Here is a 15,533-nt window from a genome sequence, read left to right on the forward strand (position 1 = left end):
AGACCACCTCCGGCTCCCTTCCCAGCGGGTCGTACCTGAGATCCACCACAAGTCGCATGGATGAGCCACTCTCGCCCGATCGGGGGGTCCGTCCGCCAGCCGACGTGGCACCCCGCCGCGCCCGAAAAGTCCGCCAGGGCATAGCCGGTGGCGCCTGTCAAGAAGGCTCGGAGTTTGCTCCCAGAAGGCCCTTCGGAAGAGACACGCCACCGAGACCCGCGAAATCAGCTAGTCTGAGGTGTGTGCTGGCGATTCCCCGCGAATCGTTGGGCTAATCGGTTCGGCGGATGGTTTGCAAGTGGCGGTCGGCGCCGGAAAAGTTGCAGCGAGTGAGGTTGGCGTCGCGGAAGGACGCCCCTAGGAACAGAGGGCTCCCGGACGGCTCTCGGAAGGTTCGTCGAGGGCTCGCGGAAAGGTCATAGTGTCGAGGAGGCGCCGGTGAGGTCCGCCTTTGCCAGAAGTAGATAGCCGCGGGAGCAGCCTCAATGAGTGAGTTCGATTAAGTAGAGGTCAAGGCTCAATTAAGAGGGTGTCAGCTCCACCTTTGCGAAGTTTGCTCCGGCGAGGTTGGCGTGGTTGAAGGTTGCGCGGACAAACGAGCCGCGCGTGCCTGTCACGGGTCAATCTCGGCGGATCTCGCGGTGAGTCGAGTGCGGACGAGCGCGTCTTTGAACCGCGCCACAGGTCCGCCACGACTCTCTCTCTGCGACTGACCACTGACGAATGCCTAACTGATGCGCCTCCTCAGTCACACGAGCCAATGTGCACACGCGAGTCGCATCTAGGCGTGCGTGCAGTCCGACCCTCGCAGGTCCGCCACGTTGAGGTTGGCGCCGTCGAACACCGCGTCCTGCCGTCCACCGCCCGTCGATGAAAGCCGCGCAGTATAGCTCAGATATGTCAATCAGCAGTTCATACCCCCCCCCCCTCTGGCGCGGCGTCCTGCAGCTGCGCCCTCGCCATCGTGCTCGACGGAAGCCGCGCGCCCGCGAAGCTCGCAAAGTAGAGCTCCGCGCCGTCGAAGGCTGCGCTGGTGAGCCGCGCGTCGCCAAAGTCGCAGCCTGGTGAGTCACACACACGGCGAGAATGAGCGCGCCACCGTGGCAGTGTCGGCGCGGGGGGGCGCGTTGCAGTCGAGGCAAAACCGAGGAGCTTCGAGTGTCGAAAGTCGGAGAACTCGAGCGACGCTGCGCGGAAGGATGCCATCGAGGCGGCGACCCGCTCGAGGAGGGCCGTGTACAGCGCCGCCTGGCGTTCACTGTGGTACTATTCATTCGGCGGACGTGCGCCAGATTTAATGACGGCTGTGTTCAGCCGCCCTGACACCTCGAGCAATCTCGGGTCATCTCGGAGGCCATCTCGGAGGCCATCTGGAGGCCGTCCCATCTCGGCCAATCTCTGTGCGATCTCCGCCTCGTCGAGAGTTGCCCCCGAGAAGTCCGCACCCCGGAGGTCCGCCCGCCGGAGGGAGCGGCCGACCCAATGCACGCCTGACTAATGAGGACTGCTTCGGTCAGTGATCAAGGCGGGAGGGGCGGCCGACCCAATGCATGCCTCGGAGGTCGCAGCCGCGCAGCTCGACGCCGTCCGTCTGTTAGCATTGTCGCAGTGATCAGTTCATGAGTCGAGCTCTATCACCCGATTAGCGTTCAGCTCGACGCCGCTGAACTATCGTCTATCGTCGTCCGTGCTAGGACGAGATGCTAACGGCGTGCGTAAGGCTGCTACCCTACCCTCCGGCTACCGACTACAGTCTCCACCGCTCACCGCGGCTGCGGTGGGGCAGCTCCGCAGCTTGACGGCGGGCGGAGGCGGCGCCGGCAGCGGAGGCGGCGCCGGCAGTGGCGAAGCTGGCGGCGCGAGGCGTCTCGGCGAGGGTGGGTCGGAGGGGATTTGAAAGGCGTCGCGCAGCTTTGGCATGTCCTTGACGTGGCAGCTCGCTCCGGGGAGGGGGAGGGTGTGCGTGATCGGCACCTTGTGCAGCTTGCACCGCGTGTACGTCTTGAAGGAGCCGTGCTCGTACGCGACGCAGACTTCGCCAGCCAGCGTGCAGAGCGAAGCGCAGTCGCTTCCCGTGAGCTGCCAGTGCTCGTCGAATGAGCCCTGGTTGCCGCCAAGCGTGCGGCAGGAGCCTATTTTCGAGACGTACACGGCCCTCGCGGCCGCGGCAGGACAGACGAGATGTGCGAGGCCGAGGAAAACGAGGTCGAGGAAGCGCTGGAGAACCATATTTTGGCGCAGCTGTGAGCGCTGTCAGAGCGGTGTTTCGAAACGATATCGTTCAAGGAGAACGCTGACTCAAAATCCGCTGTTCACACTTCACAGGTAAGTGTAAGCGGAGCAATCGAGTAGATACAGCGAATCCTTTGTGTTCACATAGACACATATCCCCGGGCCCGAGCACACACACACACACACACACACACACACACACACACACACACACACACACACACACACACACACACACACACACACACACACACACACACACACACACACACACACACACACACACACACACACACACACACACAACAAATGTTTTGCGCGCGCGTGAACAGGCCCCAAATGACGTGTGAGTGTTAGAGTTGTTTGGTATTGCTAAAAATCTCTCTCTCTCACACACACACACGAAATCAAGCTCTGGACGCCCCTCCTCAAGACCTCCTCGACGGGCGTTGGCAACGCCTCGAGTGGCGGCACGCCCGCCTCCGTTGGCCACTCCTACGCCTTCGGCAACACCGAAGAGAAGGCCCGCCGCCTAAATATGGGTTGCAAGGCGCGCGGGCAGCCCGGCCAACCCTTCTCCCACAAGACCGGCCACGGCTACGTCAAGGCGCGCATCGCGGTTTCTACCACGACGCGATCTTTGTCAAGCGCAACAACTTCAACCTGCTGCTCCACGAGACGTTCGGCGGCGGCTTCTCGCCCACCGCCGTTCTCAAGCTGCGCCGCCTCGCGCGCAAAGTCGCGCGCGGCAGCGTTGACCGCACGGCCTACTCGCCCAAGTACTCGCTCTCTTTTATGTCCCACCATGCAGAGCGCATCTCTCTCTCTGTTGTGCGAGGCCTGAACCGCGTCATTCGCTCTCACCTGGCAACCCTGTCTGCACGTCTCGCGCGCGCGTGAACAGGGCAGGCCCCAAATGACGTGTGAGTGTTAGAGTTGTTTGGTATTCCTAATCTCTCTCTCTCTCTCTCTCTCTCTCTCTCTCTCTCTCTCTCTCTCTCTCTCTCTCTCTCTCTCTCTCTCTCTCTCACACACACACACACACACACACACACACACACACACACACACACACACACACACACACACACACACACACACACACACACACACACACACACACCAACGGCGTTCACCACACTTCAAACAAAATCTCTCTCTCCCACACTTCTATAGTCACCACCTAAACACTTCGAGTGCCCTCCGCTTGCACCGACCGCGGGGCGCGGCGTTGAGCCGGTGCTGCCAGACCCGGTGCCTATGCTGCATACGAATTACGGTGGAGGGCGCAGATCGTGCGAGCCAGATGCCGGCGCCCGTCAGCAGATCGGGTCGGCAGCTGCGAGCATTCTCGAGCGGCGCGGCGAGGCGGCGCGAGCGAAGGTGCTAGATAAAATCCGGTGGGGAACCGACATCATGGCCCCGAATGCCGTGCTCTCTAGGTAATCTGCGGGAGCTCCACAAACCAGGTTCGTCGCCGTCTTCTTCGGCCTCTACGAGTACTTCCGGCGGGTGCTCGAGGGCGGCGCGGGCATCGACCTTGCGGGCGGCGCGGTCGCCGGGAGCGCGGCCGACGTCGTCGAGACCTCGAGAGAGGCCAGCCAAACTTGCGCGTGACAGTGAGGCGGCCCAACAACGCATCGGCGCCAACTCGCGCCAACTCGCACGTACCGAGCTCCCCAGCCTCGACCCGCGCCCGAGATGTTTTCGTCCTTCTCGCCTTCGGCCGAGGCGCACCGCCTGGTCATCTCCCACCGTCTCAACCTCACCATCAGGCCCGTGGCGCACACGGCCTCCTCCTTCGACGACTGCTCGGCCGGCGTCCTGCACCCAAGCAGCCGGGTCTGCTGCAACGCTACTTGCGGGCTGTGCGGCGGACGCGGCTGCTCCAGTCGCCCTGGCGGGGCACCCCAGTGCTGCATGCCCGCTATTTTGCGCACGGGTCGGGTCTGCGAATCACGAGCGGACGTGGCTTGCATCCTGCGGGGCAGCAGCAACTACACCCGAGGCGATCTGCTCCGCGGCGCCGCATGCTCGTTGCAATGCCAGAATGCATCGCGCTGTGCCATTTCCACGTGTGGGGCGGCATGCTGTGCTAACTGGGGCACCATCCCTACCCGGCGGACGCCAAAGACAGCCGAGGCCGTCACGCACGCCATGGACATGCGGTTGGGCCCATCAACACTGGCAGTCATGGCCATCGCTCGTGACGAGTGTCAGAGCTTTCCTTCTTGGCTGGCGCACTACCGAGCGCAGGGAGTCACGACCTTCCACATTATTGACAACAACTCAACTGATTGGACCCGACGCGGCTGCCTCAACGTGCTAAGAACGCCCGACGTCATTATCCACTCATGGCCGTTCACGGCACGTGACCTGGCGACTGCCAAGGCTGAAGGACGGTACTCCTGTCCGAGCGATAACCAGAGCACCACCGGTGTCGAGCCGGCAACGTGCGGCAGTATTCAGGTGGCGGCTTACAATACGGTCCTCCCCCACGTGGCGTCGGAGTGGATAATGCCAGTCGACCTAGACGAGTACGCGTTTGGCGTGCGGCAAACGCTCGCATCCTTTCTCGCCTCGTCCCTTCCCAGCGTACGGCAAGTCTGCATCCCCTGGCTTATCTTTGGCTCCAGCAACCGCACGGTGCAGCCCGCATGTATTGCACGGGACCTCGTTCGCCGAGCCAAGGACTTTGAGACCAATGGGAAGTGTGTCCAGCGCACGCGATATACGAGACGCATCGAGGTGCACCGATCCGTGATGCACGGTGAGACCTACAACCAGAGGAGAGAAGGGTGCGTCTGTCCAAGCGGGGCACAGTGCCGGACGAAGCCACCGCCCTCGCTAGCTTGCGCAGGCAAGATGCATCATTACAAAGCTCCCGCCGTGCGCTTGCATCATTACAAAGCTCAATCACAGGAATCTATCGAGCGGAAGATGAGCAACAGGGAGAGCACAATGTTTGAAAGTGTTTTCAATCGGCAGTCGGCAGGGTTTTGGCTGAACCGGGACAGGCCAAGGTATAACGAGGTTGTCGACACGGCCTTGGCCGAGCGAGCCGCTTGCCCGCACAACTACGTCTAGCAGTAGGTAGGCTGTGCCGACGTGGTCCATGTGGTCGCGCCATAGCAGTCACAACCGAGACAGCGTTGCACATGGCAGATCTCCCTCTTGCTCTTCGTCGCCGTTGACTTTTTTATTCCAAAGTCCAAACTCTTGAACGTTGAACTTGAGAAACCGTAAAATTAAAAATTGTCAATACGTTCGTACAAACGCCTAGAGTCTAGAGACTAGACACTAGACCGCGACTCCGCGACGCGCGAGGCACCGAGCCGCCCCGCCGCGCTGGAAAGGGAAAAAGCCTTAGCTTTGGCTTTGATATCGTGATATCGGGGGATCAGCTCCATTGCCCCCCCCCCCCCCCCACACACACCCACCACCCACCCACGCACTTCTAGTGCCCTGCCAGCGCCTCCCCCTCAGTCCTCGCCGCCGCGTCCGCCCCGCCGCCCGGCTCGAGGAATCGGAAGCCGAGCTCCCGGCCGAAATCGCGGTAGCGCTCCGCCTCGGACTCGTCAGCCGGCAGCGAGACGACCACGCCTAGTGTTGTGTGTTCTGGTCTCGAGCATCGCAAGAACACACGGGCTACGAGTACGGTGCGTACGCTGCAATACCGGCTGAATACAGCTGAGTACGCGTCCTCTCGAGTGATCATCGGAGCACATGCACAGAGCTCTCCCCCTCTAGGCGAGCACGCCCGGCGAGCCGCCCACCCGCCCCACCCGGCCGGCGCGGTGGAGGTAGGCGGCGAAGTCGGCGGGGAGAGACGCGTTGACCACGTGTGTCGCGCCTACGGGCTGATGATGCCGCCGAGGTCGAGGGCGAGATCGCAGCGCGGCTGGCTCAAGGCGGGAGACGCGGGCGCCGGGCAAGTCGATGCCTCGCGCCAGCATCTCTGTCGCCGCCAACACACGCACCCTCCCCCCCGCTAGCCCCCGCACCGCGCCGCGCCGCGCCCGCCGCCCGCTCGCGCTCTCGCTGTCGTGCGAGTGGATGGCGGCCGCGCCGCGCCGCGCGCCTGCCCGCAGCTTTTCTTCTTTCCGAGGTATAGCTCTCTTCTGGTGGGAGAGTGTGGGAGATTTGGGAGAGTGTGGGAGAGTGTGGGAGAGTGTGGGAGGTGCGTGAGGGTGACAGAGGCGCGCTGCGCCGCCGTGCGCCTCCCATCAGCGCGACGACTCGCTCGGCGCCGGCGCCTATTCGGTGTAGGACCAAAGATGAAGTAAGGACTTAATAACAAAAGCGACTCGCTCAGCGCCAGCGCCGCTCTCGACGAAGACGACCGCCGCAGCCCTCGCCGCACCCGCCTCGGCTCCCTCTGCTGCACCCGCCGCCTCTGCTCCCTCCGCCGCCTCTGCTGCACCCGCCGCCTCTGCTGCACCCGCCGCCTCTGCTGCACCCGCCGCCTCTGCTGCTCCCGCCGCCTCTGCTCCCTCCGCCGCCTCTGCCCCCGCCAGCGAGTCAGCTCCCTCCGAGAGGATCCGCCGCAACACGCGCCGCAGCCGGGAGAGGTCCCCGCCGCCCTCGCCTCCGCCCTCCCCGCCCTCGCCTCCGCCGCCGCCGCCGCCCACGCCGAACCCGCCCGGCGGCAGCAGCACGTGCCGCAGCGAGGGAGGGAGCGGGCCGTCGGACGAGAGGAGCGGCGCCTACGCGGAAGTTCCGGCAAGGTTCGCAGACGGCTCAAGGGGAGGCGGGCCGGCGGAGGAGAGCGAGCGGCGCCAGGGGAGGGTGGCCCGCGCGCCGCAGCATCTCTCCGCACGCGGCCCTGTCAGCGCCGGCAGAGACGAGCCAGACGGAGCCGGCCCGCCACGCCTCCGGCGCCGACCGTGGGCGCGCCTCGCCGCCGCCGCCCATCGCCGCCGCGGTGTGCCGGCTGGAGGGCGCGGCGGCGGCGGCGGCGGCTTGCGGCGCTGTCCAGAAGGGTGCGGGTGCGGAGAGGATGCGGTGCACGTGCGGCGCACGGTGAGGCTCGGAGAGAGCGTCCACCTCGTCGAGGACGAGGACGCGCGCGGCGGCGTTGCTGGCGAGCGGGAGGACGCGCGAGTGAAGCAGGACTCCGAGCGGCTGCGGCGTGCCGACGAGGACGTGCGGAGGCTGACAGCGCAGCTCAGACTCCATGCGCGTGTTGACGCGCCCCATCGCAGAGGAGACGCGGAGGGCGTTGCCCTTCTTGTTGGCCCGCCCGTGACCGCTCACCGCCTTGAGCAGCCGCAGCGTCTGCAAGCAGAGCTCGCGCGACGGCACCACGATGACGCACTGCACAGCGCGCTCTCGCGGGTCGACGCGCGCCAGCAGCGGCAGCAGGTAGGCGAGCGTCTTGCCACTCCCGGTGTGCCAGCGGAGGACCGCAGACTTGGGAGGCTCCGCGAGCGGCGAGGCACCCGGCCGCTTCATCAGCAGCGACATGGCAGCATCCTGCACCGGCGTCGGCCTCCGCATACCGAGTGCCGCCAGCCGTGAGGCGAGGACCGACGGAACGCCGAGTGCGGCAAAGGAGCTGCCACGACAGGGCGATGCCGGCGATGCTCGCGCCGCTCGTAGGACGGCGGCGGAGCAGAACTGCCGGCCTGGTATCATCGAGTCGACCCAGAAGCGGAGTAGCCGGAGCTGGCGAGGGGAGCTCCAGCAAACAGGCTCGACAAGAGCAGGATTCGAGGTTTCTGGGGGGTAGGGTATGGTTCGCGGCCCTGGCGCCGCGACCATACCCCCCCACCCGCACAGGACGTCGCCTCTGGCCAGCAGGACCATACCCCCCCACCCCCCACCCCACCACACGAGCGCGTGCAGCAACCGTCGTGTTACATGTACATGTAGGCCGTCCGAGAGAGTTTAAGACACATGACCATGACTGGACGCCAGGCGGTAGGGGGGACGATGCAGACCACATAACGCATAAAAAGAAAGAAATAAAGAAAGAACACAGACACGCCAAACGAGGGATGGGACGAGGACAGGGCCCCCACCTGAAAAAAAACTGGGGACGGATGTGGTTTTCTTCTTTCTGGCGGCATGAGCGGCGCAGCGAGCCCAACTCTGCTGCCCGATCTGGCAGTGGGCGAGCTGGGCTCGCTGCTGGCCCTGCTCTCCTGCCGGCGGACGCGCGGGAGGCTCAACGCGCGGCTCGACACCGACACGCAGGACACGCTGCTCACCTGGGCCGCTTGCCACGGGCAAGCCGAGGCGGTGCGGCTGCTGCTCGAAGCCGGCGCGAGCGTCGGGGCGGCGGACGGCGAAGCCGCCTCCGCTCTCCTCCTTGCGTGCGAGAAGGGCCACCTCGAGTGCGCCCGGCTGCTCCTCAAGGCCAACGCGGCGGTCGATCAAGCCATGAACGATGGCTCCACGCCGCTGCTCATGGCGTGCCAGGAGGGACAGCTCGAGTGCGCCCGGCTGCTCCTCAAGGAAGGCGCGGCGGTCGACCAAGCCGATAAGGATGGCTTCACTCCGCTGTTCGTCGCGTGCCAGTATGGCCACCTCGAGTGCGCCCGGCTGCTCCTCGAGGCCAGCGCGGCAGTCAACCAAGCCGCAGAGGACGGCGCCACGCCGCTGTACATCGCGTGCGCTCGGGGCCACGTCGAGATCGTTCGACTGCTTCTCGAGGCCAGCGCGGCGGTCGGCCAAGCTAGCACCAGAGGCGTCGCCCCGCTGTACATCGCGTGCCAGATGGGCCACCTCGAGATCGCCCGGCTGCTTCTCGAGGCGGGCGCGGTGGTCAGCCAAGCCGCGGAGGACGGCGCCACGCCGCTGTGCATGGCGTGCTGGAAGGGCCACGTCGACATCGCCCGGTCCGCCCGCGGAGACCCGTCGCCAGACGACGCCGGGGCAGACGATGGGTGGGGTGGTGGAGCAGGCGCGCAGGGCGAGTCAAGCGGCCTCCCGCACCGGCCGTTGTCGCTGAACCTAGAGCTCTCCCTTCGATGTGGCCGCGGGCTGGTGGTCCACTTGGCTGGCTTCGAGCCCACTCCAGGCAGCTGCTGCCCACTGCCGTTGCGGTGATCTCTCTCGTCCTCGCGTCGGCATGGAACCGCTGGCGCTGGCGGCTCACCACCCGCCAGGCGATGCGGCCGCGGCAGCGCTCGCGGAGGCCGAGCTTTGAGAGCTTGCGCCACCTGCCGCGCGAGGGCCGCGCGCTGCTGGCGGGCGCCGTCTGCCTCGCCCGCTCCGCCGTGACGCAGTACGCTGTCAACCCGACCTCCGTCATCGAGGAGCGTGTCGCGATTGCGATGGTCGGCCTGCCGGCGCGCGGCAAGTCGTACCTCTCAAAGTCGATTGTCCGCTACCTCAACTTCGTCGGCTGCCCGGCCCGGCTCTTCAACGCCGGCTCGCGCCGCCGTGACGCCGGCCTGGCCGGCTCCGGCGCCGCCTTCTTCGACGCTGCAAACGAAGACGCCGCGGCGCAGCGAGAGGAGATCGCGATGGACACGCTGGAGGAGCGGCTGCGCTGCCGGCGAGTCGGTGAGATGTGAGGGACTGAGGGACCGATGTGCGGTGAGTGGATGGTAGGAGCGGCCCTCTCCGTTGGTCTCGCGGCTCCCGAGCTTCGGCTTGTACACGCCCGACTTGACGCCCGACTTGTCGCCGCGCACGGCCGGGCGCGTCACGTCCATCGACCCGGCCGGCGCGACGTAGACGGCGGGCGGGATGCCCCACTCGTTGGACTTTGCCACGCCGCACTCGGTGCGGAGAGTGCCGAGGACTGAGGCGGGCAGTCGGGGGCTGAGCGGCGCGGGACAGGCAGCAGGGCAGGGCGGCGCGGGCAGGGCGACGCGCAGGGGCGCTTGGCGCGGCGGGCGGCGGTGGGTGGCGGCGGCGGCCGGGCCGACGCGCGCCTCGCTCCACCTCTGACGTGTCCCAGAAGGGGCTGACGTAGACGCAGATGATGTGGCCGCCGTGCGCCATCTGCATGCCTGCGCCGCTCACCTTGGCGGAGGAGCCAAGCTTGCCCTCCCAGAGGGCGGCGACGATCTTGCGCCACATCTCGTCCACCTCCTCCGCCTCGGCCTGGATCAGCCACTTGCCCCGCCCAAAGTTGTGCGCCTTGAGCGTCGCAGTGAGCGTGGAGAGCGACTTGCTGCCCACCGCCTGCCAAGCCTTTTTCGCCTCGGCCTCGGCCTCCGCACGATTGCCGCCGCCCTTCTCCTCCGCCCCGCCCTCCTCAGCGCTGCCGCCGCCGGCCAGCGCAGACCGGCCGTCGTGGCGCGCGGCGATCCACTCCTTTCCACACGACCGCGGCGGGAAGGCGCCGGCGAATGAGTCGACGCTCTCGTCGGCCTCCGCGAAGACCCACGTGTCGCCGTTGTCCTCGCGCGCGCCGCGGTCGACCCCGTGTGCCGGCCGAGCTCGCTCTCCGTTGCCATCGGTGGTGCTTCGAAGCGAGGCAGGGCCCCGGCGATTAGATCGTGGCCGTTGCTCACGCCGCGAGCTCGCGCCACTTCTCGCTGAGCGGAAAAGAATTGCGGCGGTTGGGGGACGCGCGAGGCTCCGCGCCAGCACCGTCGTGCCGCGTTCCTGCTGGCCACCCTGCCGCCGCGGGCGCCGCCGCCGCGTGGCCCATTCCCAGCCCGGCGCCCGATCCGCATGCCGAGCTGCAGCGCGGGCTGCTCAATGGACAAAATCAAAAATGCGACGAAAATGGGGCGGCGCGAGGAGTGTCGGGAGCTTCTGAGCGCTGAGGCGGAACGCCGACGCTCAGCTGCATCCGGCAGTCGAGGTCGAGTCCCAGTACCCGACTACATCCCAAGTCGTGCGCGAGTCAAAGAGAGAAAGAGAGGATTAAAAATCCCAGCCCCTCTCTCGCAACTACTCTAGTCACTGGTTCGGTCGGACACTGGCACCAAGAAAGGCACGGCAGGCGCGATCGATGGCCCCTTATAGCCGCCGAAGGCCTCCTCCGGGCACCCGCCTCACCCCACCCCGCCCAACCCCGCCCTCTCCCCGCCCCCTCCCCAAAGCCGCACTCGGCTCTGCCTTCCTCCCGATCCCCACCCTCGTGCGCTCGCCGCCGGCGCCTCCTCCTCCCCCCCATGCGAGAGAGAGAGAGTACGAGCAGCGCCAGCACACCTCGCAGCCAAACAAACCGAGAAGAAAGCGCGCCCCAGAGGGAGCGGGAGGCGAGCGTTGCCGTGCTCAGGAAACCTGCCCTGCCGACAACTCCATCTCCTTCTCCATGACGCCGGCACCGTTACCAGCCAGAGGAGCCGCTGCCTTGACGCGGCCGGTCAGCTTGGACACGTCGCGCGGGGAGGCATGGGCGAGGCCAAAGCGCGAATACTTGAAGTCTGTGGCGTAGGGTGAAGCCATCAGGTAGTCGGTCGGCACCCCTTCGATAGCCCCCTCGGCCATCGCGCTCGTGGTGTACTCGCCGCGCACAGGGAACTCATCCTCCTTACCGAAGACGGCCTTGTTGTCGCCGTCCCACGACTGGCCAATCACGCCGTGGGGCGGCACGGAGAACTGGGATTCGGCGACGCGTGGCGTCATCTGCACATCGATGCGCCGCACGGGCCCCGCCACCGAGCGTTCGACAGCCTGCGGCGTGACCGCCAGCGCCCACTCGCCAGTGGCGACGTGCAGCGAGGAGTAGTCCATGTGCAGCGAGACGTCGTCGACCACCTTGGTCGTGTGCGGCCCAAGCGAGAATGCCTGCTGGTTGTCGATGGTCGCGTTCATCCACCCGATGTTGAGCGGACCGATCTTGCTCGCCCAGTACGAAGCGTGCACAGTGCGCCCGCCGCCGGTCATCGCAACGACGTGCGCCTGCGTGAGAAAGGAGCCGTGCACGAGCTTGCGGCGGGGGTGGTCCGTGTCGTGCAGGTAAAAGTCGGCAAACTCTGTCATCACGTTGAGCGAGAGGTTCTTGGCCGAGAGGAAGTTGTAGATGCCCTTGTCGGTGCCGCGGAAGTCCGCCTTGCCTCCGTGAGCCAGCATCAGGTGGGGATCCCCGTTCGCTCCTGCCGGCGGCGACGGCGGCGGCGGCGACGGTGGCGGTGGTGACGGGGGGGGGAGAGACGGCGGCGACGGTGGTCGAACAACCGCGTACAAGTCCATGCCGCCGTAGTTAAAGCAGAAAGTGTCCGACGACGGCCCAATCAGTGTGCCCGCCGCCCCGCTGTTATCGGTCCCAGTGGGGTCCCACGTAAGGGGGGTCGACTGCTCCTTCATGCAGCGACAAAACGTGCTGTCCCAGAGGAAGAAGTCGTCACAGGGCTCATTCGGGTTATCGATGATCCACTGTGCGCACTCTTCCGCCGAAGAGACGCTGCTGTACGGCTTATCCTCGTACACGGCGCACTGCACGTCTTCTTTGAGCAGTGAAGAGAGTGCCTGTCCGCTGGTGGGCACGAGCAGCACCGAGAGGACGAGGAAGAGCGAGGGCGACATGAGCTCTCCTGTGCGCAGTTTGTCGCCCTGCGGTGCGAAGACATGCCGCCTCAGCCAGGCGTGCGGACCTCGAGGGGGCAGGAGTTGGCGGGCGCGCGGGCCCCAGGGGGCGGGGGTTGGCTCTTGCGTGGAGAGAAGCACATCCCGCAGGAGGGCGTTGTGGGCCCGCGTGTGGTGAGGCCCGGTCGTACGCAGGAGCGGTGTGACGCGCGTGGGCAGGGCAGGGGAGGAGGGTACGAACCGGGCCCTTCTCTCAGCTTCTCTCCGTCTAGATGCCGCCCGCCTCTTTTTATTAGCGACGGGCACCCTTAATGAAAAGAGGCGGGCTGCCTCTCTCCGCCGGGCTCCTGCACGGACCACGCCTCCGGGTGGGTAGCTGGGTTGAGTTTCCCTTCTTTCTATCTTTGCAACAAACAAACAACAGAACAGAACACATTCATTTTGTGTCCCTTCCGCCTTCGGAGTCGCTCCTCGTTGCAAACCCCGTCAGCAGTTCACCTTCGGGTATGTTTCGGAATAGAAAAAAGAATTTTACAAGCAAAAAGAAACCGCAGTACCGAAACTCCGCGGCGACAAAGAGGTGCGAAACCGCTCGAAGGAGGTGCTCACCCAGGTTTCGGAAGTCCGCCTTGATGCGGTCAGTCCCCCCCAGGTTTGACCGCGCAGCTCGCAAGACTCGTCGAACACTCGGAGCCTTTCTGCGCCTCTGACTCTGCAAGCTATGCGGGAAGAGCAGTTTATTCGCAATATATCGACGAGTTCGAGAGAGCCACAGGCTTTCGCTCGGGAGGGATTGAGTGCGTCGCGACGGACTTCAGGCTACACCTGAAAATCTGACGGTTCTCGCTCCCCATCGAGCTCTTCTTGCCGCACGGCTCTTGCTGTGTGCCGGCACAGAGCTCCGTGCAAGCCTTCCAGCGTGATAGGAACGAGTGTATCGCTTTGACGGATCGACCGTGCTTGTTATCCACATCGATGTGACGCACACAGTGACACTTCAGACGACACACATTCTCCCACCCGCCGGGACGCAAAACGCTCTCGACGAGAGCCACAAGAAGGCGTCCGCACAGCAAGCCGCTCGTCGGACAGGCGTGATCGCTCGATGTCGGCGAGCGCATGGCGCACGCCTTGGACGGTGGCGAAGCCAAAAACACCGGCAGTGGCCGTCCGCTGGCGTGAGCGGCAACGTATAGGGGGTGTTTTCCAGCACAAGCGCGCATATACGCGCCACAAGGAACGCATACGCATGTGAGCGTGTGTGCCACTATCCGGATACTTTTGTACTCTTCTCAGTGGCAGCGGCCCATGCGTCACGAAAGATGCGAGTAGGTGCTATGGCGGTGCGATGCTGGCACGTCGAGACAGTTGGCGATGCACCTGACAAATCTCTAGATCGCCAGCCGCCGCCGGCGAAGGTGGAGGCCGACGTTACCACTAGATGTGCGAGCCTCTTTGGGTGTAGCTGCAGGTGACCGTTGCCATCTGGTGCCACGAGGAGGAGCGCCCCGTCGTTGTCCACATCTTCTCAGGTCATACCGACCGGGGGGGGGGGGGGGGGGGCGTTGGAATGCGGAGATAGTAACTACTCTCTGTGGTGCCCCCTTTGGTTGGGTGTAGAGAGAGGGATGTAGAGTGTATGTAGAGAGAGCGCTGTAGAGCTGTAGAGCTGTAGAGCGCTGGAGAGCGCTGTAGAGCGCTATAGAGCTGTAGAGCTCTACATCCGCCGCGGGACGAAGCGCCTCCGTTGTAGAGCGATGTAGAGGCGCTCTAGGGATCCAACGTGAAATCTCTACAACAAACTCTACATCATAAGCGGCGAACGAGGCACGATCGCTCTCCGACATGAGGCGCGTTGCACTTGCCAGTGCTGCCCTGACCTTCTGTCTGCCCGCCCAATGGGTGGCAGGTGCCTCTGCTGCTGTGGCATGCCTCACGGCTGCGACTGGCCGTTGGGGCAAACGTAGATTTCCCGAAATATTTTGAGAAATATGACAGGCTTGTTCGGAAGGAGAAATTTCCGGAAATTTACCATACCTGTGACAAGATCCTACTATTCATATACGAGTACTGTTCCCAATCATACTGTGCTCACTCAGCCCACGCGGCGCTCGTTGATGCGGAGCATTAAGGCCGTCTGGATGATATCTGCCAAGGTCTCCATTTGTTGGTCGCCGAACATTGACTTGAGCATGGAGAACACACGCTCCGCCGCGGCTGAGTTGGGCGTGAACGCGAAGATGATCTGCGCCGCCTCCGCCCACGCCGGGAACTTGGAGCCGTTCGTGGCCCACCACTTGAGCACCTGCTCAGTGAACGAGTGGTCCTCCTTGCCTTCCGAGTGGTCGATCACGACGCCAGCCGTCGCCACCAGGTAGGCGGGAAGCTCACCCAGCAGCGCCGCAGTCATGTTGCGCAGCGGCTTGACGACGGCGAGCGCATTGACAACGTTCGCGTCCAGATGCTGCGCTGCCCACGACGGGTCGAAGGCCTGCACCACGCGAAGCACCTCGTACATGTGCGAGCAATCAAAGTTCTTCTGCTGCGCCGGCAGGTTGCCCGTCAGCCGATTGCGGAGGTAGGTGATGCCGCCCTTGGCCGCCGCCGCGAGGCGCTTCCACTCGTCCATCTCGCGCACCTCAATCCACTGACGCACCTCGTGCTCCTCCTGCTCGATGGTCTTGTTATCCTCGTACTTATGCAATGTGGGGGGAGGGCCGGGGTGATGCTGCCTCGGCGCGCGCTGCCGCGACGCGGCACGGAGTCGACCGGGCCACGCCGGCGAGGGAGATGCGCTCCAGCGAGGGTCGCGTCCTTGAAACCGCCGACGCGTTTCTGGACGATTAGGCCGATCGACTCTGGAG

General features: G+C 64.9%; 4 protein-coding genes across 4 annotated transcripts; 2 read left to right on the top strand and 2 right to left on the bottom strand.

The window, feature by feature from the left end:
* Positions 1-4,389: 4,389 nt before the first annotated feature.
* EMIHUDRAFT_217596 (hypothetical protein) lies at positions 4,390-5,319 on the top strand (the record flags this gene model as incomplete). Its single annotated transcript, XM_005760789.1, has 2 exons — positions 4,390-5,002; positions 5,093-5,319. The coding sequence occupies 2 exons, from the start codon at positions 4,390-4,392 to the stop codon at positions 5,317-5,319; spliced, it is 840 nt and encodes a 279-aa protein (XP_005760846.1).
* A 1,169-nt stretch (positions 5,320-6,488) lies between these two features.
* EMIHUDRAFT_453141 (hypothetical protein) lies at positions 6,489-7,933 on the bottom strand (the record flags this gene model as incomplete). Its single annotated transcript, XM_005760790.1, has 3 exons — positions 7,279-7,933; positions 6,871-6,938; positions 6,489-6,585 (listed from the first exon to the last, which is right to left on the bottom strand). Exons 1-3 carry the CDS (start codon positions 7,867-7,869, stop codon positions 6,489-6,491), a joined length of 756 nt encoding a protein of 251 aa, XP_005760847.1. The 5' UTR covers positions 7,870-7,933.
* Positions 7,934-9,347: 1,414 nt separating this feature from the next.
* EMIHUDRAFT_217599 (hypothetical protein) lies at positions 9,348-9,755 on the top strand (the record flags this gene model as incomplete). Its single annotated transcript, XM_005760791.1, has 1 exon — positions 9,348-9,755. The coding sequence occupies one exon, from the start codon at positions 9,348-9,350 to the stop codon at positions 9,753-9,755; it is 408 nt and encodes a 135-aa protein (XP_005760848.1).
* A 5,009-nt stretch (positions 9,756-14,764) lies between these two features.
* On the bottom strand, positions 14,765-15,298 carry EMIHUDRAFT_106122 (hypothetical protein; the record flags this gene model as incomplete). The annotated part of the gene is made up of 1 exon (XM_005760792.1): positions 14,765-15,298. The coding sequence occupies one exon, from the start codon at positions 15,296-15,298 to the stop codon at positions 14,765-14,767; it is 534 nt and encodes a 177-aa protein (XP_005760849.1).
* Positions 15,299-15,533: the final 235 nt, after the last annotated feature.

This window comes from Emiliania huxleyi (genome assembly GCF_000372725.1).
Source record: "Emiliania huxleyi CCMP1516 unplaced genomic scaffold EMIHUscaffold_74, whole genome shotgun sequence".
Classification (NCBI taxonomy): domain Eukaryota; phylum Haptophyta; order Isochrysidales; family Noelaerhabdaceae; genus Emiliania; species Emiliania huxleyi.